Below are 23,372 nucleotides of genomic sequence, written 5' to 3'. Positions count from 1 at the left end.
GCATCTCCACGGATCCTGGTGCATTCCTTAAGCTGGAGTGTTCAGTTGCCCTATCAGTAACTAAGCAAAAAAGTGTGGGTTTAAAGGGGCCCTGGCGAGGGTCTGTCGCTGTGAGGGCCATGGAGTGTGGGGTCTGGCCCTGGAGGTTGGGTACCCTTTTTCTGGACCTTAATGTTGGGGGTCCTGGCTCTGGAGGTTGAGGGGCCTGTTGGGGGCAGGGCAGGGAGGCTACCATGTTCATTTGCATAAAATGTAATACATTTTGGTCAGTGTGAGTGTTCCTGGGACCTTGATTGGTATCAGTCTGCCCTTGGTGTGCAGTGGGGGCATGACAGGCTGGGGCCCACCAGCAGGGCTATCACGGCCCGGTACTGGGCCACGGCCGGCTATTGAGAAACCAGGAACTAATTGGTAACGAACGGCTGTTTGTTTGCTTCTTTCATCAGCCATATTGCTGGCATACACGCTGATAGCGTGCATCACATAACTGAGACTCTCAAAGCAAAGACGCTACCTACCAGTGAGATTCCAGCCTCCTGCCATCAGAACAGACCTTTCTCCTAAACCGCGGAACATCAAAATTCAAAAAAGTAAGAGACATCGAAAAAAACAGCTGCATAAATAAACCGGTAAGAAAAAGATCCAACAATCAGGCACTGTTAAGTGCCAGAAGATCCGGTAAGCTAAATTAAAACCTCTTACTGACTTTATATCTGCACAAAATATGGGCATTTGATTCCTAGAGGAAACTATGTACTTTAATTGTATCTGGTCCGCTAATCATGATACATTGAAACGCTACAATTTAGAGCACTGGAAGTTTTTTGACAAAAAGTCTAAAGATCTGTTTTAAGGTGGAATAATCTAAAATTACACTGTTATATACTTGTTATTTTAAACAGTTGACCGTTCTTAATCTGAGACCTACAAGAAATATTTTTAAAGATTTGTTATATATATGCAATTGCTAAAAATGATTGATACTGCTTTTATTATGTTTTTATTATAAACACGTTTTGAAGCTATATAGTACTGTATAAGGGAGACGTCCCTAAATGTAAGGGTGTATAGATATATATTTTTATATAATAAAACAAAATACCACATACATATGTGATTTCTATTTAAAAAATCTTGTATTTCAACTCATTATTCCATATAACCCTTACAGCTTTTCTAGCGCTCCTGCACTACTTCTAACTGATCATAATGAATAATAATTGCCACACATATTTTTTATAACTAAATTAGAAATTAAAAGGCATTCCAAGTAACTGAACAATGACCACATATGTACGGACGGTGTATTAAAAAAAAAAAAAAAAAAGTGTGTATATATATATATATATATATATATATATATATATATATATATATATATATATATATACACACACACATATCTATATCACACATAGATACATACACACACACACATACATACATAGAGACATACACACACACAGATACATACATACACACACACACATATATATATGTACATAGATACATACACACACACACACATATATATATATATACATAGATACATACACACACACACACACACACACACACATATATATACATAGATACATACATACACACACACATATACACACATATATACATAGATACATACATACACACACACATATATATATATATATATATATATATATATATATATATATATATACCTATATATATTAGATTTATCAAATGAAAAAAACTAAATGGAGAAACTGCAATTTTAAGAAAAGCAAAAACATACTTGCTGTCCTTGGGTAGTTTGAAATAACTGAGCAACAGCTGCAAATGCATCAGAACTTGGTAACGGTGGTACTGACACAGAAGGACCAGAATCAGATGGATCTTCAATTGGCTCTGATGGGGCCACTGGTGGTGGGGAAGAGCCTGTTAAAATAATAATCCAACTTAGTTAAAACTATGGTATAAGCAATGTAAATATCTACAACTTTTGTTGGCTTCAAATAGAACAGTGTTCTGCCCAGGATCTTAATAATGTATGCACCATCTGGCTGATTTTACTGACCACCGGCTAAAATTTTTTAGCCAAATATAACCTAAAATTAGGTAATATTAAATTATTTCAATGTTTATTGCTCAAAACATAATTTTTTTAAAAAAAAGAAATTAAATTATGCAATTAATTTGTGGTTAGATAGCAGAAAATGTTAAAATAATATTAGAAAGTATTACACTTCCCTCCCACCTGGCTACTTTATAAAAGCATTCGGCTGACGAAATTTTCTGTGGAGAACACTGTATAATGGTATTTCCATCTTAATGGGAGGAGAGTCCACTGCTTCATTCATTACTTGTGGGAAATAATAACCTGGCCACCAGGAGGAGGCAAAGACACCCCAGCCAAAGGCTTAAATACCCCCCTCCCCCCAAGTCATTCTTTGCCTTTCGTTACAGGAGGTTTGCAGAGAAGTGTCAGAAGATTTGGAGTAGTCTCTTATGGAGGTTAGTACTCTTCGAAATGGGACTGGAGTTTTACGTAAACCTGTTCTCCTACACACTTGCTAAAAGCACTAGCTAATCCCCCTAATACCGTGACCATAATCCAACAGAGTCACAAGACTTGCAACTAATGTGTATATATGCACACAAAAGTTCTCAATGTGATATACTGTGGACTCTAGAACATTCCTTTTAGTGGCTATGTGCATGGAAGTTTTAGGACTCATAACTGCAGCTTTGGACGTGGTTCCCTTTGCTCGTTTTTCATCTGAGACCTCTTTTGCTTTGCATACTGATTCAATGGTGCAGGGATTATTCTCAGATATCACAGTTGATATTCTTAAATTCCAACACTCAAGTCTCTCTGATTTGGTGATAAGAATATCATTGTTTTATTCAGGGGGCCTCCTTTTGTTCGTCCTTCCTGGACTGTATTCTTAATGGATGCAAGTGTTACAGGTTTCATAGAGATAACATTGAGCTCATGCACATTAAGTTCCCCTGGAGATAGCGCTGATTGGCTAAAATGCAAGTTTGTCAAAACAACTGAAACAAGAGGGCAGTTTGCAGAGGCTTAGATACAAGGTAATCACAGAGTTAAAAAGTGTATTTCTATAACTTAGTTATGTAAAACTGGGGAATGGGTAATGAAGGGATTATCTTTCCTTTTAAACAACAAATTCTTGTGTTGACTGTCCCTTTAAGAAGTATCTTGAATACGTTCTTAGGTGGAATTCATCTCCTGTAATTTCTACGATTTATCTCTCAGGTTTAGACATTTGGGAGATGGGTTATCTCAGCCGTCAGTCTTTACATCCGGGAGAGTGGTATCGCTATACAGATGTGTTTTCTTAATTTCCCAGGTACCTTTTCAAGTCCAGGGAGCCTCAGACGGAAATAGTGGATGTATTAGCAGTGTCTTGTTTTTGCAACCTGGCTACTTCCAAGGGTGATCTTCAAGATTATATTGGAACAGTCTCATGTGTTTCTGATAGCATCAGCATGGCCTCACAGGTTTGCTATGTGGATCTTGTCCGGATGTCCAGCTGCCATCCTTTCCTTGCCCACTTTTTCTTTGGCCAGCCCTCTTGTTTCAGGGGCCTTTTTTCCATCGGGTTCTCAAATTACTAATTTGAAGGTGTTTAGTCATAGAAGTTTCTCTGACTCAGTTTTTATCACTATGTTGCAGGCATATAAGCCTGTTTCAAGGAACATGTATTATCAGGTTTGGAAAACCTACATTTTATGGTGTTCTCATAAATTCTCTTGGCATTCTTTTAGAATTCCTAGGATTTTTCAGTTTCTTCAGGATGGTTTAGATAAGTTTGTCTGCAAATTTTTTGAAGGGACAAAACCCCATCTGTTCTGCTTTATTTCCTAGTAAGATTCTTTAAACTTCCTGATATTCACTGTTTTGTTCAGGCTTTTGGTTTGTATCAAGCCTGTTCATTTATTAATTCTCCTTTTTGGAGTCTTAATTTGGTTCAAGGATTTTGCAGGCTCTTTCTTTTGAGCCTATATTTTCTTTAAAGATTATCTACTTTCATGGAAATCTCTTCTGTTAGAAGAGTTTATTATTTATCAGCTCTCTCTTCTCTGTCTCCTTATCTGAATTTGAACAACATTCGTAGAGAAATTGTTGTTCCTTGTTTGTATTCTAATCCTAAAAAATTCTTTGAGAGTTCTTTACATCCTTTGGATGTAGTAAGAGCTTTGTAATTCTATATCAAGGTTATTAGGATTTCAGAAAACTTCTAGTCTGCTTTTCCGGTTTCAGAAAAGGTTAGAAAGCCTCTGCCATTTCTTTGGCATCCTCGTTAAAGCTTTTGTTTTTTAAGACTTATTTGGAGGCAGGGCAGGTTCCACCTCAGAGATTTACAGCTCATTCTGTCACCATTTCTTGGTCTTCTTCAGAATGAAGCTTCGGATGATCAAATTTGCAAAGCAGTATTTTGGTCTTCTTTGCATACTTTTGTTTTTACCATTTTAATGTATTTTGCTTCACCTGAAGCAGTCTTTGGTAGAAAAGTTCTTCAGGCAGCTGTTTCAGTTTGATTCTATTGTTTTTGATTTAATTTTTTTCAAGAAAAAGGAAATTTATGCTTACCTGATAAATTTATTTCTTTACGATATGAAGAGTCCACAGATTTCATCCTTACTTGTGGGATTAAATCTCCTGTTAGCAGGAAGTGGCAAAGAGCGCCACAGCAGAGCTGTATATATTGCTCCTCCCTTCCCTCCCAACCCAGTCATTTGACCGAAGTTAGGAAGAGAAAGGAAAAGCCAAAGGTGCAGAGGTGACTGAAGTTTAACAAAAATAAATAAATACCCGTCTTAGAAATGACAGGGAGGGCTGTGGACTCGTCGTATCGTAAAAGAAATAAATTTATCAGGTAAGTATAAATTTCCTTTTCTTTTACAAGATATGACAAGTCCATGGATTTCAGCCTTACTTGTGGGATACAGTACCAAAGCTACAGGACACGGATGAAAGGGAGGCACAAGACAGGAACCTAAACAGAAGGGACCACTGCTTGAAGAACCTTTCTCCCAAAACCAGCCTCCGAAGAAGCAAAAGTATGAAATTTGGAAAATTTGGAAAAAGTGTGAAGAGACGACCAAGTTGCAGCCTTGCAAATCTGTGCAACAGAAGCATCGTTTTTAAATGCCCATGAGGAAGCCACAGCCCTAGTAGAATGAGCCGTAATTCTCTCAGGAGGCTGCTGTCCAGCAGTTTCATATGTCAGACAGATGATACTCTTCAGCCAAAAAGAAAGAGGTAGCTGTAGCTTTCTGACCCCTACGATTTCCAGAAAAAACAATGAACAATGAAGATTGAAATTAGTAGAGGGTGAGAACAGGATACCCGGTCTGTCCCATTCCCTCTTAATAATCTCTGAGATTCTCTTAGGAACCGAAAAAACAGTGTAAGCAGGTATCTCTAAGTATGTGTCCATTTTACACAATTTCTCTGGTGGTACCACAATAGAGTCACAGTCATCCAGAGTCGCTAAAACCTCCCGAAGTAACAAGCGGAGGTGTTCAAGCTTAAATCGAAAGGACATGATGTCCGAGTCCGTCTGAGGTAACGCATTTCTCGAATCGGAAAGTTCCCCCTCAGACAGAAGTTCCCTGACCCGCAATTCAGATCCCTGTGAGGGTACATCGGAAATAGCTAACAAAGCATCAGAGGACTCAGTATTCGCATTGAATTCTGTCCTTCTGCGTTTGCCCTGTAACACTGGCAACTTAGATAATACCTCTGTAAGGGTAGATGACATAACTGCAGCCATATCCTGCAGAGTAAATAAATTAGACGCGGTTGAAGAACCCGGCGTCGCTTGTGTGGGCGTTAAAAGGTTGTGATGCTTGGGGAGAATTTGGTGGCATATCCTGATTCTCCTCAGACTGAGAATCATCCTAAGCCTTAAATAAAAACAGAATTTATGTTTACCTGATAAATTTCTTTCTCCTACGGTGTATCCGGTCCACGGCTTCATCCTTACTTGTGGGATATTCTCAATCCCTACAGGAAGTGGCAAAGAGAGCACACAGCAGAGCTGTCCATATAGCTCCCCTCAGGCTCCGCCCCCCAGTCATTCGACCGACGGTTAGGAGAAAAAGGAGAACCATAGGGTGCAGTGGTGACTGTAGTTTACAAAAATAAATTTAAACCTGACTAAAATGCCAGGGTGGGCCGTTGATCGGATACAACGTAGGAGAAAGAAATTTATCAGGTAAACATAAATTCTGTTTCTCCTGCATTGGTGTATCCGGTCCACGGCTTCATCCTTACTTGTGGGAACCAATACCAAAGCTTTAGGACACGGATGAAGGGAGGGAACAAGTCAGGTAACCTAAACGGAAGGCACCACTGCTTGTAAAACCTTTCTCCCAAAAATAGCCTCCGAAGAAGCAAAAGTATCGAATTTGTAAAATTTGGCAAATGTATGCAGAGAAGACCAAGTCGCTGCCTTACAGATCTGTTCAACAGAAGCCTCATTCTTGAAAGCCAATGTGGAAGCCACAGCTCTAGTAGAGTGAGCTGTAATTCGTTCAGGGGGCTGCCTTTCAGCAGTCTCATAAGCCAACCGGATGATGCTTTTCAGTCAGAAGGACAGAGAGGTCGCAGTCGCCTTTTGACCTCTCCTCTTGCCAGAATAGACGACAAACAAGGACGATGTTTGTCTGAAGTCTTTAGTTGCTTTTAGATAGAACTTTAAAGCACGAACCACATCAAGATTGTGCAACAGACGTTCCTTGTTAGAAACTGGATTAGGACACTGAGAAGGAACAACTATTTCCTGGTTAGTATTCTTATTGGAAACCACTTTTGGAAGAAAACCAGGTTTGGTACGTAAAACGACCTTATCTGTATGGAACACCAGGTAAGGTGAATTACACTGCAAAGCAGACAATTCAGAAACTCTTCTAGCAGAAGAAATAGCTACCAAAAACAAAACTTTCCAAGATAGTAACTTGATATCTATGGAATGTAGAGGTTCAAACGGAACCCCTTGAAGAACTGAAAGAACTAAATTTAGACTCCGTGGAGGAGCCACAGGTCTATAGACAGGCTTGATTATGACTAAAGCCTGTACAAACGCCTGAACATCTGGCATTGCTGCCAGACGCTTGTGTAACAAAACAGACAGAGCAGATATCTGTCCTTTTAAGGAACTAGCTGACAAACCTTTCTCCAATCCTTCTTGGAGAAAAGATAGAATCCTTGGAATCCTAATTTTACTCCATGAGTAACCCTTGGATTCGCACCAACAAAGATATTTCCGCCATATCTTATGGTAAATTTTCCTGGTGACAGGCTTTCTAGCCTGGATCAGGGTATCTATAACTGATTCCGAAAACCCACGCTTAGCTAGAATCAAGCGTTCAATCTCCAAGCAGTCAGTTGCAGAGAAACTAGGTTTGGATGATCGAATGGACCTTGAATTAGAAGGTCCTGCCTCAAAGGTAGCTTCCATGGTGGAACCGATGACATATTCACCAGGTCTGCATACCAAGTCCTGCGTGGCCACGCAGGAGCTATCAGAATTACCGAAGCCTTCTCCTGTTTGATCCTGGCTACTAGCCGGGGGAGAAAGGGAAACGGTGGAAAGACATAAGCTAGATTGAACGACCAAGGCGCTATTAAGGCATCTACCAATGTCGCCTTGGGATCCCTGGACACGTAACGTGGAACTTTGGAGTTCTAACGTGACGCCATCAGATCCAGATCTGGAAGGCCCCATAGTTGAGTTAACTGGGCAAAAACCTCCGGGTGAAGTTCCCACTCCCCCCGGATGGAAAGTCTGACGACTCAGATAATCCGCTTCCCAGTTGTCCACTCCTGGGATGTGAATTGCTGATAGATGGCAGGAGTGATCCTCTGCCCATTTGATGATTTTGGATACCTCCCTCATCGCCAGGGAACTCTTTGTTCCCCCCTGATGATTGATGTACGCTACAGTCGTCATGTTGTCCGACTGAAATCTGATGAATTTGGCCTCCGCTAGTTGAGGCCATGCCTGGAGCGCATTGAATATCGCTCTCAGTTCCAAAATGTTTATCGGGAGAAGAGATTCTTCCCGAGACCATAGACCCTGAGCCTTCAGGGACTCCCAGACCGCGCCCCAGCCTAGGAGGCTGGCGTCGGTCGTGACAATGATCCACTCCGGTCTGCGGAAACTCATTCCCTGAGACAGGTGATCCAGAAACAACCACCAGAGGAGTGAGTCTCTGGTTTTCTGGTCCATTTGAATCTGGGGAGACAAATCTGCATAATCCCCATTCCACTGTTTGAGCATGCACAGTTGCAATGGTCTTAAATGAATTTGAGCAAATGGAACCACGTCCATTGCTGCAACCATGAGTCCTATTACCTCCATGCACTGAGCTATGAAGGGTTGAGGAATGGATTGAATAACTCGACAAGTGTTCAGAAGTTTTAACTTCCTGACCTCTGTCAGAAAGATCTTCATTTCTACTGAGTCTATTATTGTTCCCAGGAAGGGAACCCTTGTGAACGGGGACAGAGAACTTTTTTCTATGTTCACCTTCCACCAGTGAGACCTTAGAAAGGCTAGAACAATGTCTGTATGAGCCTTTGCTTTGTGAAAGGACGACGCTTGTATTAATATGTTGTCTAGGTAAGGTGCTACTGCAATGCCCCTTGGCCTTAGCACCGCTAGAAGGGACCCTAGCACCTTTGTGAAAATTCTGGGAGCAGTGGCCAATCCGAAGGGAAGAGCCACGAACTGGTAATGCTTGTACAGAAAGGCGAACCTCAGGAACTGATGGTGATCTTTGTGGATAGGAATATGCAGGTACGCATCCTTTAAGTCCACGGTAGTCATATATTGACCCTCCTGGATCATTGGTAAAATTGTCCGAATGGTTTCCATTTTGAATGATGGAACTATGAGGAATTTGTTTAGAATTTTTAAGTCCAGAATTGGCCTGAAAGTTCCTTCCTTTTTGGGAACTACAAACAGGTTTGAGTAAAAACCCAGTCCTTGTTCTGCTGTCGGAACTGTGTGTATCACTCCCATTTTTAAAAGGTCTTCTACGCAATGTAAGAATGCCTGTCTCTTTATCTGGTCTAAATATAAGCGAGACATGTCTTTGAACTCTAGAAGATACCCCTGAGAGACAATTTCTAGTGCCCAGGGGTCCGGAACATCTCTTGCCCAAGCCTGAGCAAAGAGAGAAAGTCTGCCCCCTACTAGATCCGGTCCCGGATCGGGGGCTACCCCTTCATGCTGTCTTGGTAGCAGCAGCAGGATTCTTGGCCTGTTTACCCTTGTTCCAGCCTTGCAATGGCTTCCATGCTGGTTTGGGCTGGGGTGCGTTACCCTCTTGCCTAGTGGCTGTAGAGGTAGAAGCCGGTCCGTTCCTGAAATTGCAAAAGGAACGAAAATTAGACTTATTTTTAGCTTTGAAAGGTCTATCCTGTGGAAGGGCATGGCCCTTTCCCCCAGTGATATCTGAAATAATTTCTTTCAACTCTGGCCCGAATAGGGTCTTACCCTTGAAAGGAATATTAAGCAATTTTGTTTTGGACGACACATCCGCCGACCAAGATTTTAACCAAAGCGCTCTGCGCGCCACGATTGCAAAACCAGAATTTTTCGCCGCCAATTTAGCTAACTGGAAAGCGGCATCTGTAATGAAAGAATTAGCCAACTTCAGGGCGTGAATTCTGTCCATGACTTCATCATAAGAAGTCTTCTTCTGTAGCGAGTTTTCTAGTTCCTCAAACCAAAAAGCCGCTGCAGTGGTTACAGGAATAATGCAAGAAATTGGTTGAAGAAGAAAACCCTGTTGAACAAAAATTCTCTTAAGTAAACCTTCTAAATTTTTTATCCATAGGGTCTTTGAAAGCGCAACTGTCCTCTATTGGTTTAGTCGTGCGCTTAGCTAGCGTTGAAACTGCCCCCTCTACCTTGGGGACCGTCTGCCATGCGTCCCTTCTAGGGTCAACAATTGGGAACATTTTCTTAAATATAGGAGGGGGAACAAAAGGTACACCTGGCTTCTCCCACTCCTTAGTCACGATATCCGCCACCCTCTTAGGTATCGGAAACGCATCAGTGTGTACTGGGACCTCTAAAAATGTGTCCATTTTACACAATTTTTCTGGGATCACCAAAGGATCACAATCATCAAGTGTAGCTAGGACCTCCTTAATTAGGGCGCGGAGGTGTTCTAGCTTAAATTTAAATGCTATGGTATCAGGCTCTGCCTGCTGAGAAACTTTTCCTGTGTCAGAAATTTCTCCCTCAGACAGGCCCTCCCTCACCGCCAAGTCAGATTGATGTGAGGGCACTACAGATAAATTATCCTCTGCGTCTGCTTGCTCATTTTCTGTGTTTAAGACTTAGCAATCACGCTTCCTAGGAAAAGCTGGCAGTTTGGATAAAAATGCAGAGAGAAATTATCCATTACTGCCGCTAACTGTTGCATAGTAATCGCAATTGGTGCGCTAGATGTACTGGGCATCGCTTGCGCGGGCATAGCTGGTGTTGACACAGAAGGAGAGGATAGCGAGCTATCTTCACTACCTTCAGCTAAAGAATCATCTTGGGCTATATTTTTAAGTGTGATTGTACGGTCCTTAAGCTGTTCGGACGCTATGGCACACTTCACACATAAATTTAATGGAGGAACCACCTTGGTCTTTGAACATACAGAACATAGGCTATCTGAAGATTCAGACATGTTTGACAGACTTATACAGAACTTCAATGCAATAAAAATTATTTTTGACAAAAACGTTACTGTCTCTTTAAATAATAAAAGTGCACACTTTATTACTGAAACATCAAAAAACCATCAAATAAACATCCGATTTTAATGAAATTTTCACCACAGTGTCTTAATGCTTTGAAAAGATTGCACACAAATTTTCAGACCAATTAACCCCTTAATGCCCAAACCGGAGCTAATAACAGTTATTAATCGGTTAACACACTACAGTACTATGCCACAGCTTCCACTGTGGCCTTTACCTTCCTTAGGGATTATTTTAGTAGGAAATAAGCCTCTCTGGAGTCTTTTCTGATGCCTCTGGACTCCCCACGTGAAGCTGCATGAACTGCCTAGGCAAAACAACTGCGCAATTGAGGCGCGAAAATGAGGCCTCCTCCCTCTTCATTCCAGAGTGGAGGGGCCTTTCTGACTAGATTAGGTGTCCAAATAAGTGCCAGGTGCAAATTAAACCCCAAAAGTGTTTTAAAGTCTGAAAAAACACCTTATTTATAGTGAAAAACATGCTAAAAAGCAATCGATTAAGCCCACAAGTGTCAACAAGCATAGAGCCCTTAATATAAGCCATCATTTTATACAGAGTCTAAGAAAAATGGCTTACCTATCCCAGAGGGAATTTCTGACAGTCTTCTAGCATTACATGGTCTTGTTAGAAAAATGACTGATCATACCTGAAGCAGTTAAGCTTGCAAACTGTTCCCCCCAACTGATGTTCTGGAATTTAGTTACTGGTGCTAAAATCATATTCCTCTTAGCAGAAATCTTCATCACTTTCTGCTGCAGAGTAAATAGTACAAGCCGGCACGATTTTAAAATAACAAACTCTTGATAGAAGAAATAAAAAACTACAACTAACACCACATACTCTTTACCACCCGCGTGGAGATGCTACTAGTTAGAGCGGCAAAGAGAATGACTGGGGGGGCGGAGCCTGAGGGGAGCTATAAGGACAGCTCTGCTGTGTGCTCTCTTTGCCACTTCCTGTAGGGATTGAGAATATCCCACAAGTAAGGATGAAGCCGTGGACCGGATACACCAATGTAGGAGAAATTTGAGATTTACATTGTAAGGCCCTTTCAGTACATGAGGGACAAAAAGTAAGAGGGGGTTTCACAGTGGCATCTAAACACATAGAACAAGTAGTTTCCTCAGTTTCAGACATGTTAAACAGACTAGCAATAATAGTCGTTTCTTATGTGAAATATTGAGCTCTGGAATCAAATTACATAGAAAAAATATTTGTACTAAAAAAGTGTACTGCACCTTTAAATAATAAAACGCGCAACAATTTTTCTGAAATCTTTAAAACAAGAAAACTCTTCTAACGTGCCCAAAAAAAGAGAAAACTCTTCTAACGTGCCCAAAATATCCTGTCTTGCATCAACTTGCTTAGATGAATAACAGGCAATATAATTCAATATGACAGTATAACAAAATCTTTTTATTTTTTCAGGCCTCCTGCACCTTGCCACAGCTCTGCTGTGGCGCCTTCCTGCCCCCGGAATACCCTGCTGCTGACTGAGAGCCCTTAGAGCCTTGCGACAGGCAAAAACAAGTTAGGCCCCACCAGAGCCCAGTACTTTGCTTCTATGCGAGCCGGATGGTACTGCGCGTCTGAGCGCGTGAAAATAGGCCCCGCCCTCCATGGGCGTAACAATAGCCGAAATAGAGACCCGCATGGGTTAGCAAAAAAAATTCAAACATGTCGGTTATTAAATAAAAAATAAGCCATGTGCCCCTCTTACACAAAAAGTCACAATATCATTGCAAGACCCAAAACAAACAGCACTCCCTTAGGTCAGACATATGTAAAAACAATGACAGTTCAGCACCGCATCTCCCAGTGTATCCTTTAACACAGAGAGTAAACCTCAAAACGTTCTTTTAAATTAGACATATTAGGCAGTCAATACAAAAGGGAATTCCAGGTACACCATTGTCATATGTAGTGTATACTGCTTACCACTCCCCAGATAGGGAATAATGTCAGCCTGTTTTGATGCATCAAGTCTCCCCAGAAACAATGACTGAACATACCTCAATGCTGTTTGTAGCATGATACGGTTCTCCACACTGAAGATATCTCTTTCTACTACCTTCAAATGCTCTGTGGGAACCAGCCTGGATCTTAGATAACGTTTTGCTAAGATCATCAACATCACGGTAGAAAATAAGATGTCTCCACACCTCTTGGGAAGTAATAGACTGACGAATTCTCCCTGAGGAAAATAGTACTCACTGGCACCATTTTAAAATAAAAAACTTCTTGATTGAAGAATCTAAAACTAACACCTCACTTTACCTCTTCCTATCACTAACACAAGCAAAGAGAATGACTGGGTTGGGAGGGAAGGGAGGAGTTATATATACAGCTCTGCTGTGGTTCTCTTTGCCACTTCCTGCAAACAGGAGATTTAATCCCACAAGGATGAAATCCGTGGACTCGTCATATCTTGTAAAAGAAAACTTAATTATTGTGTAGATTTAATTTCTCAGTGGAAATAGCTGTTATTTTATCCCTCCCTCTCTAGTGACTCTTTTATGGTCTTCCACATCTTGGGTATTTCTATCCCATACGTCACTAGCTCATGGACTCTTTCCAATTACATGAAAGAAAACAATTTATATATGAATTTAAATTAATTTCTTTCATATTGGCAAGAGTCCATGATGTCCACCCTTTTTATGGTTGTTTTTTTTGTATAAAAGCACAATTATTTTACCAGTTCCACTTTTTGTATGCTTTTTTACTCCTTTTTGTTATCACCTCACTACTTGGCAATTCGTTAAACTGAGTTGTGGGTGTGGTGGGAGGTGTATTTATAGGCATTTTGAGGTTTGGAAAACTTTGCCCCCTCCTGGTAGGAATGTATATCCCATACGTCACTAGCTCATGGACTCTTACCAATATGAAAGAAATGAATTTATCAGGTAAGCTCTTACATAAATTTTATATATATATATATATATATATATATATACACATTTTTTTTTTTACTTTAAACCCTTATCTGTAAAGTGTACCAAGTGAGAGTGTTTTTAGTAAAGTGGCAGCAATATATGAAAAAAACAGAAGCCGTTTAACAGGAGAACATGATGAAATGTTATGCTTTCTGCACTATAATGTTGTTCTACTTAACTGGGAGTATTGAAGAAATTGTGTAGTGTCTAGCTTTGCAGTAGTGACTTATTTAATTTTATATCAGTGTGTAGTTTAAAGGGTATTTATGCAAGTTTTCTATATTTTGGGAAGTTTTCAAACACTTTATTTTTTCCAGTTGTTTACTTTTAATATGTTTAACATTTTGATAAACATGTTCAGTTTATACCAGATTTGTGAAGAAATTGTGTTGATTTTTCAAAACTTTAAAATGTACAGAATATCGGCCCATGTTATCGGCCTGAAAGGCGGGCAATAATCTGTATCGACCCTGAAACAACAATATCGGTCTATCCCTACATTTTACCTTCATCGTTGGCAGAATTATCTGCAGCTGCATCAGCTCCTGCTGCCATATCTAACAATGGCTGTATAATCTCAATTTTGAAGACTCCATTTTTCTGCCAAAGATTTAGGACACGAACAATCTTACTCTTGAAAAAAAAATTTTGGAAAATTATAAGTGTCAAGGAAGAATGAGTTAACACTGATCAAGAAAGTATATTTAGACTTTTCATTAACTTAAAAGATGTCCAAAAAAAATGCATTACACAGAAACCGTAATTATGACGTTGTAAATGTGTGCGCTTTTTGCTCTGATTTTTGGAAGCATTACTAGATATGTAATGCTCACAGACTAAATACAGTTAGATGTCTTCTAAATAAAAGTCACAACAACTAGTGCGCAGCTCATTTGGTAAATAAGGCAATGCTGAACCATGTTGCAGAAAAACACTACAAAGCAGCAAAACACTTGCCAAGCTATGAGGGGAGGGACAATTAATCAGTCAAAGCTAAAGCAAAGTATTTCTTTCAACCAACATTTCGGAAGTTTATATCAGATTTTGTTTTGCAAACTGATAAATTTTACTTCATATCCCATTTTAGTATCAAAGAATAATGTTTATTATTTAAAACTATCCGGCCTCCCCAGGAAATCCATTAAAGGGACACTGTACCCAAAAATTTTCTTTCGTGATTCAGATTGAGCATGACATTTTAAACAACTTTCTAATTTACTCCTATTATCAAATTTTCTTCCTTCTCTTGGTATCTTTATTTAAAATGCAAGAATGTAAGTTTAGATGCCGGCCCATTTTTGGTGAACAACCTGGGTTGTCCTTGCTGATTGGTGGATAAATTCATCCACCAATAAAAAAGTACTGTCCAGAGTACTGAAACCAAAAAAAAAAGCTTAGATGCCTTTTTCAAATAATGATAGCAAGAGAACGAAGAAAAATTGATAATAGGAGTAAATTAGAAAATTGCTTAAAAACAGAATTTATGCTTACCTGATAAATTACTTTCTCTTGCGGTGTATCCAGTCCACGGATTCATCCTTTACTTGTGGGATATTCTCATTCCCTACAGGAAGTGGCAAAGAGAGCACACAGCAGAGCTGTCCATATAGCTCCCCCTCTAGCTCCACCCCCCAGTCATTCGACCAAAGGTTAGGAAGAAAAAGGAGAAACCATAGGGTGCAGTGGTGACTAGTTTAAACAAAATTTTTTACCTGACTTAAATGACAGGGCGGGCTGTGGACTGGATACACCGCAAGAGAAAGTAATTTATCAGGTAAGCATAAATTCTGTTTTCTCTTGCAAGGTGTATCTAGTCCACGGATTCATCCTTTACTTGTGGGATACCAATACCAAAGCTTTAGGACACGGATGAAGGGAGGGAACAAGACAGGTACCTTAAACGGAAGGCACCACTGCTTGCAAAACCTTTCTCCCAAAAATAGCCTCCGAAGAAGCAAAAGTATCGAATTTGTAAAATTCTAACACCACATTCACTTTACCCTCCCGAGAGAGACCCTTAGAGCCAGCAAAGAGAATGACTGGGGGGTGGAGCTAGAGGGGGAGCTATATGGACAGCTCTGCTATGTGCTCTCTTTGCCACTTCCTGTAGGGAATGAGAATATCCCACAAGTAAAGGATGAATCCGTGGACTGGATACACCTTGCAAGAGAAATTGCATGCTCTTTCTGAATTACAAAAGAAAATTTTTTGGTACAGTGTCCCTTTAAGGATGTGTGCAAGGTAGATCTATATACCATCATGCAAGCAGAATCGAAGAACCCAGAACCATGATGTCATGACAAGTGCCTGATTGTAAACCTATGACAGTATGGTGTAGATCTGGAAGATGATGCAACAGATATGAGTAGAATTATAGTATTACTGGGTAAATTATGGGGATGACAGCACTATTGTGATTTAGGCCATGCAACTAATTGTATAATTCTATACATACTTTAAAGATTTTAAAAACATTAAGCAAAACATACGTAACTAATTATTTTATTGTTAACTTTTTTTGGAAGTAGTAAAGCAAAAGTTCAAAACACTTCAGTTACCTTTTCTTCTGTAGGGCAGAGATACAAACACTGGAACGTTGCAGTTAAGTTCTTAATAAATCTTGGACCAAATACATCTTTATCAATTCCAAACTGATGGCGAGACTGGCGAACAATTGAATCAATGACGTATAATCCTGGAACTTTATATTCTGGTTTGCACTAAAAAAAAAGAAAAAGGTCGTATTTAGCAGTATATACTGTTACTTAATGGTACTGCAAGGGTTTGGTTTTAAACTTACATTTAAATGCAATTACTATAAAGGTATTTAGGGAAGATAAAAGGTTCCATACACTCCTTAGGGGTCGATTTATCAAGCTGCAGCAGGGGCACAGCTTGCCTCTGCGCTCGTGCAATGCCGCCCCATGCCAAATACGAAAGGGCTGGAGCTGTCAATCTCCCCGGTCGAACAAGACCGGGGAGATTGAAATTCACCACCTAAGAGGTGGCGAGAGGTTAGGGAAGCAGCAGTCTGATGACCGCTGCTTGTTAAATACGAACTGCAGGTTCTCATGTGAGAACCTGCAGTCGTAGGGGGTCAAAGGCTGGCGAAAGTCTTTGATAAATCGACCCCATAGTGGCAGATATAAGTTGTACCAAGTTTTCTTTGAATTTTGTTTAACCATTAGTTTGTTGATTTTTACAACATATATAATTACTATATGAATATGACTGAGCGTCTTGGAACACAAAGTTCACTAAGCTCAGTAATCAAATGTCCATATTACAAGCTATATGCAGACGCCGTGCAGATGATACATGGAATACCATTTTCAGGCATACCCTTTGCACCACTATTTAAATGGATGCTGATTGGGCCATATGTAATATGCATGTTGTGGAAAAAAAGTAAATTTATGCTTACCTGATAAATTAATTTCTTCTATTGTACGAGTCGTCCACGGATTCATCCTTTTCTTGTGGGATTTTATCCTCCTGCTAACAGGAAGTGGCAAAGAGCACCACAGCAGAGCTGTCTATATAGCTCCTCCCTTAGCTCCACCCCCCAGTCATTCAACCAAAGGTACAGGAAGAAAAAGGAGAAACTAAAAGGTGCAGAGGTGACGGAAGTTTAAAATCAAAAAATATAATCTGTCTGAAAATGACAGGGCGGGCCGTGGACTCGTCGTACCATAGAAGAAATTAATTTATCAGGTAAGCATAAATTTACTTTTCTTCTATAAGGTACGACAAGTCCACGGATTCATCCTTTACTTGTGGGATACAATACCAAAGCTACAGGGCACGGATGAACGGGAGGGACAAGACAGATGGCTTAACAGAAGGCACCACCGCTTGAAGACCTTTTCTCCCAAAAATAGCCTCCGAAGAAGCAAAAGTATCAAATTTGTAAAATTTGGAAAAGGTATGAAGCGAAGACCAAGTCACAGCCTTACAAATCTGTTCAACAGAAGCATCATTTTTAAAAGCCCATGTGGAAGCCACAGCTCTAGTAGAGTGAGCTGTAATCCTTTCAGGAGGCTGCTGTCCAGCAGTCTCGTATGCCAAATGGATGATGCTTTTCAGCCAAAAAGAAAGAGACAGCCGTAGCTTTTTGACCTCTACGTTTTCCAGAATAGACAACAAACAGAGAAGATGTTTGACGGAAATCTTTGGTCGCTTGCAAGTAAAACTTCAAAGCACTAACCACGTCCAAGTTGTGCAACAGACGCTCCTTCTTAGAGGAAGGATTAGGACACAGAGAAGGAACAACAATCTCCTGATTAATATTCCTATTAGTAACAACCTTAGGAAGGAATCCAGGTTTGGTAGCAAAACCACCTTATCAGCATGGAAAACAAGATAAGGCGAGTCCATTGCAATGCAGATAATTCAGAAACTCTTCGAGCCTAAGAGATAGCAACTAAAAACAGAACTTTCCAAGATAGAAGCTTAACATCTATGGAATGCATAGGTTCAAACGGAACCCCTTGAAGAACTTAAGAACTAAATTCAAACTCCATGGCGGAGCAACAGGTTTAAACACAGGCTTGATTCTAACTAAAGCCTGACAGAACGACTGAACGTCTGGAACAACTGCAAGACGCTTGTGCAGTAAAATTGATAAAGCATATATCTGTCCCTTTAACAAACTAGCTGAAAGTCCTTTCTCCAATCATCCATATCTTATGATAAATTTTCCAAGTGACAGGCTTTCGAGCCTGAATCAAGGTATCTATGACCGACTCAGAGAAACCCCGCTTGGATAAAATCAAGCGTTCAATCTCCAGGCAGTCAGCCGCAGAGAAACTAGATTTGGATGCTGGAACGGACCTTGAATCAGAAGGTCCTGTCTCAGTGGCAGAGTCCATGGTGGAAGAGATGACATGTCCACCAGATCTGCATACCAAGTCCTGCTGGGCCACGCAGGTGCTATCAAAATCACCAAAGCTCTCTTCTGTTTGATTCTGGCAATCAAACAAGGATGGAGAGGAAATGGTGGAAACACATAAGCCAGGCTAAACGACCAGGGTACTGCTAGAGCATCTATCAGTACTGCCTGAGGATCCCTTGACCTGGACCCGTAACAAGGAAGTTTGGCGTTCTGACGAGATGCCATCAGATCCAATTCTGGCGTGCCCCATTGCTGAATCAATTGTGCAAACACCTCCGGATGGAGTTCCCACTCCCCCGGATGAAAAGTCTGACGACTTAGAAAGTCCGCTTCCCAGTTCTCCACTCCTGGGATATAGATTGCTGATATATGGCAAGAGTCTCTGCCCATCGAATTATTTTGGTAACCTCTATCATCACTAGAGAACTCTTTGTTCACCCCCTGATGATTGATATATGCTACAGTCATGATATTGTCCGACTGGAAGCCAGCTAAGGCCACACCAGAAAGCGCGTTGAATATCGCTCTCAGTTCTAGAATATTTATCGGGAGGAGAGCCTCCTCCTGAGTCCACAAACCCTGTGCTTTCAGGGAATTCCAGACTGCACCCAATAGGCTGGCGCCCGTCGTCACTATGATCCACGCTGGCCTGCGGAAACACATTCCCTGGGACAGATGATCCTGTGACAACCATCAAAGAAGAGAGTCTCTGGTCCTTTGATCCAGATGTATCTGAGGAGATAAATCTGCATAATCCCCATTCCACTGTTTGAGCATGCATAGTTGCAGTGGTCTGAGATGCAAGCGAGCCAACGGAACTATGTCCATTGCCGCTACCATTAGTCCGATTACCTCCATACACTGAGCCACTGACGGCCGAGGAATGGAATGAAGAGCTCGGCAGGTGGTTAAAATCTTTGATTTCCTGACCTCTGTCAGAAAAATTTTCACGTCCACCGAATCTATCAGAGTTCCCAAGAATGGAACTCTTGTGAGAGGGATAAGTGAACTCTTTTTTACGTTCACCTTCCACCCGTGAGATCTTAGAAAAGCCAACACAATGTCCGTGTGAGACTTGGCTAGTTGGTAAGTCGATGCCTGAATTAAGATATCGTCCAGATAAGGTGCCACTGCTATGCCCCGCGGCCTTAGAACCGCCAGAAGGGACCCTAGCACTTTTGTGAAAATTCTGGGAGCTGTGGCCAACCCGAAGGGAAGAGCCACAAACTGGTAATGCTCGTCAAGAAAGGAGAACCTGAGGAACTGGTGGTCATCTTTGTGGATAAGGATGTGTAGATACACATCCTTTAAGTCCACGGTGGTCATATATTGACCCTCCTGGATCATTGGTAAAATAGTCCGAATGGTCTCCATCTTGAAGGATGGGACTCTGAGGAATTTGTTCAGGATCTTGAGATCTAAAATTGGTCTGAAGGTTTCCCTCTTTTTTGGGAACCACAAACAGATTGGAGTAAAACCCCTGCCCCTGTTCTGTTTTCAGAACTGGGCGGATCACTCCCATGGTAAATAGGTCTTCTACACAGTGTAAGAACGCCTCTCTTTTTGTCTGGTTTGCAGACAATTGAGAAAGATGGAATCCCCCCCTTGGAGGAGAATCTTTGAAATCTAGAAGATACCCCTGGGTTACGATTTCTAAAGCCCAGGAGTCCTGAACTTCTCTTGCCCAAGCCTGAACAAAGAGAGAAAGTCTGCTCCCTACTAGATCCGGTCCCGGATCGGGGGCTACCCCTTCATGCTGTCTTGGTGGCAGCAGCGGGCTTCTTGGCCTGTTTACCTTTGTTCCAAGTCTGGTTAGGTCTCCAGACTGACTTGGATTGAGCAAAACTCCCCTATTGTTTTGCAGTAGGGGAAGAGGGACCACCTTTGAAGTTTCAAAAGGAACGAAAATTATTTTGTTTGGTCCTAATCTTATTTGTCTTATCCTGAGGAAGGGCATGGCCTTTCCCTCCAGTGATGTCTGAAATGATCTCTTTCAGTTCAGGCTCGAATAGGGTCTTACCTTTGAAAGGGATGGCTAAAAGCTTAGATTTTGATGACACATCAGCAGACCAGAACTTAAGCCATAACGCTCTAAGCGCTAAAATGGCAAAACCTGAATTCTTTGCTGCTAATTTAGCAAGTTGAAAAGCAGCATCTGTATTGAAAGAATAAGCTAGCTTGAGAGCCCTAATTCTGTCCAGAATATCATCTAATGTGGTCTCAACCTGAAGAGCCTCCTCCAGAGCCTCGAAACAAAAAGCAGCTGCAGTAGTTACAGGAACAATGCACGCTATAGGTTGGAGAAGAAAACCCTGATGAACAAATATTTTCTTTAGGAGACCCTCTAATTTTTTATCCATAGGATCTTTGAAAGAACAACTGTCCTCAATAGGTATAGTTGTACGCTTAGCCAGGGTAGAAATAGCTCCCTCCACCTTAGGGTCCGTCTGCCACGAGTCCCGCATGGTGTCTGATATGGGAAACATTTTCTTAAAAGTAGGAGGGGGAGCGAACGGAATACCTGGTCTATCCCACTCCTTAGTAACAATGTCTGAAATCCTCTTAGGGACCGGAAAAACATCAGTGTAGACAGGAACCTCTAGAAATCTGTCTATTTTACACAATTTCTCTGGAATTACAATAGGGTCACAATCATCCAGAGTCGCTAAAACCTCCCTGAGCAACAAGCGGAGGTGTTCTAGTTTAAATTTAAAAGCCGTCATATCTGAGTCTGTCTGAGGGAACATCTTTCCTGAATCAGAAATCTCTCCCTCAGCCAGGAAATCCCTCACCCCCAACTCAGAACATTGTGAGGGTACATCGGATATGGCTAATAAAGCGTCAGAGGGCACAGCATTTGTTCTCACACCAGACCTACTGCGCTTCCCCTGCAACCCAGGCAGTTTAGATAAAACCTCTGTGAGGGTAGTATTCATAACTGCGGCCATATCTTGCAGGGTGAAAGAATTAGACGCAATAAAAGTACTTGACTTGCTTGTGCGGGCGTTAATGGTTGTGACACTTGGGGAGAATTAGATGGCATAACCTGATTCTCCCTGACTGAGAATCATCCTGCGACATACTTTTAGTAGCTAAAATATGTTCTTTGCAATTTATTGACCTTTCAGTGCATGAGGGACACATTCTAAGTGGGGGTTCCACAATGGCTTCTAAACATATTGAACATTGACTTTCCTCAATGTCAGACATGTTGAACAGGCTAGTAATTACTACAAACAAGCTTGAAAACACTTTATTTAGTGAAAAAATAATCTTAAAAAACGGTACTGCGCCTTTAAGAGAAAAAAAAAGCATACACGTTCTGCAAAACTGCTTTAAAATACACCAATCTTTTCAAATATTTGTGTAGTTAAGTTTGACCCACAAGAAAAACAAATATTTAACCCTTTATTGTGCAAATCGGATTGATAATAAGGCCTAAATCCGGAAAAAAACAGCCCCAGCACCTCGCCACAGCCCTGCTGTGGCGCCTACCTGCCCTCAGGGATTGGAAAAATGGGGTTAAAGCTTCGATTTGGCCCAAAACTTCCACAAGGGCCCTCTGGAGTTGGAGCTTGCTGCTTGCTAAGAGAATAGAACTGTGCATCTGAGGTGCGAAAATAGGCCCCGCCCATCTCACTTGATGTCTTTACAGCCTCAAAGTACCGCACCAGAGCGGTTTTAAACTAGCCATGTGGGTTCTGAGACCCAAAAAATAAGCCAAATGTACCCTCAATAAAGTTGCCAAAAAACGTTATTGCCCAAAAAAACAGAATTTATACTTACCTGATAAATTGCTCTCTCTTACGGTGTATCCAGTCCACGGATTCATCCTTACTTGTGGGATATTCTCATTCCCTACAGGAAGTGGCAAAGAGAGCACACAGCAGAGCTGTCCATATAGCTCCCCCTCAGGCTCCGCCCCCCCAGTCATTCGACCGACTGTTAGGAGAAAAAGGAGAAACCATAGGGTGCAGTGGTGACTGTAGTTTTAAACGAAATTTTTTTTTATCCTGACTTAAATGCCAGGGCGGGCCGTGGACTGGATACACCGTAAGAGAAAGTAATTTATCAGGTAAGCATAAATTCTGTTTTCTCTTACAAGGTGTATCCAGTCCACGGATTCATAATTACTTGTGGGATACCAATACCAAAGCTTTAGGACACGGATGAAGGGAGGGAACAAGTCAGGTAACCTAAACGGAAGGCACCACTGCTTGCAAAACCTCTCTCCCAAAAATAGCCTCCGAAGAAGCAAAAGTATCAAATTTGTCAAAAGTATGCAGTGAAGACCAAGTCGCTGCCTTACAAATCTGTTCAACAGAAGCCTCATTCTTGAAATCCCATGTGGAAGCCACAGCTCTGGTGGAATGAGCTGTAATTCGTTCAGGAGGCTGCTGTCCAGCAGTCTCATAAGCCAATCGGATGATGCTTTTCAGCCAGAAGGAAAGAGGTAGCAGTCGCTTTCTGACCTCTCCTCTTACCAGAATAGACAACAAACAAGGATGATGTTTGTCTGAAATCATTAGTTGCTTTTAAATAGAATTTTAAAGCACGAACCACATCAAGATTGTGTAATAGTCGTTCCTTCTTAGAAACTGGATTAGGACACAGAGAAGGAACAATGATTTCCTGGTTATTATTCTTATTAGAAACAACTTTCGGAAGAAAACCAGGTTTGGTACGCAAAACAACCTTATCTGCATGGAACACCAGATAGGGTGAATTACACTGCAAAGCAGACAATTTTGAAACTCTTCGA

The 23,372-nt window shown here is 41.2% G+C and overlaps 1 protein-coding gene across 1 annotated transcript in view; it reads right to left on the bottom strand.

Annotated features, from left to right (window-relative positions):
• LOC128643541 (SR-related and CTD-associated factor 4) overlaps positions 1–23,372 on the bottom strand; it is a gene marked incomplete at its 5' end in the record, with an annotated part of 47,734 nt that overhangs the window by 6,420 nt on the left and 17,942 nt on the right. Inside the window, 3 exons of the mRNA XM_053696385.1 lie at positions 1,775–1,917; positions 14,223–14,349; positions 16,275–16,436. Of these exons, the coding sequence (XP_053552360.1) occupies positions 1,775–1,917; positions 14,223–14,349; positions 16,275–16,436 (432 nt within the window). The remainder of the gene's footprint in view (positions 1–1,774; positions 1,918–14,222; positions 14,350–16,274; positions 16,437–23,372) is intronic.

The sequence above is a fragment of the Bombina bombina genome, unplaced genomic scaffold (assembly GCF_027579735.1).
Source record: "Bombina bombina isolate aBomBom1 unplaced genomic scaffold, aBomBom1.pri scaffold_1068, whole genome shotgun sequence".
Lineage (NCBI taxonomy): Eukaryota > Metazoa > Chordata > Amphibia > Anura > Bombinatoridae > Bombina > Bombina bombina.
The sequence above is the reverse complement of the archived record's forward strand: the minus strand, read 5'-3'. Positions and strand labels throughout refer to the sequence as shown.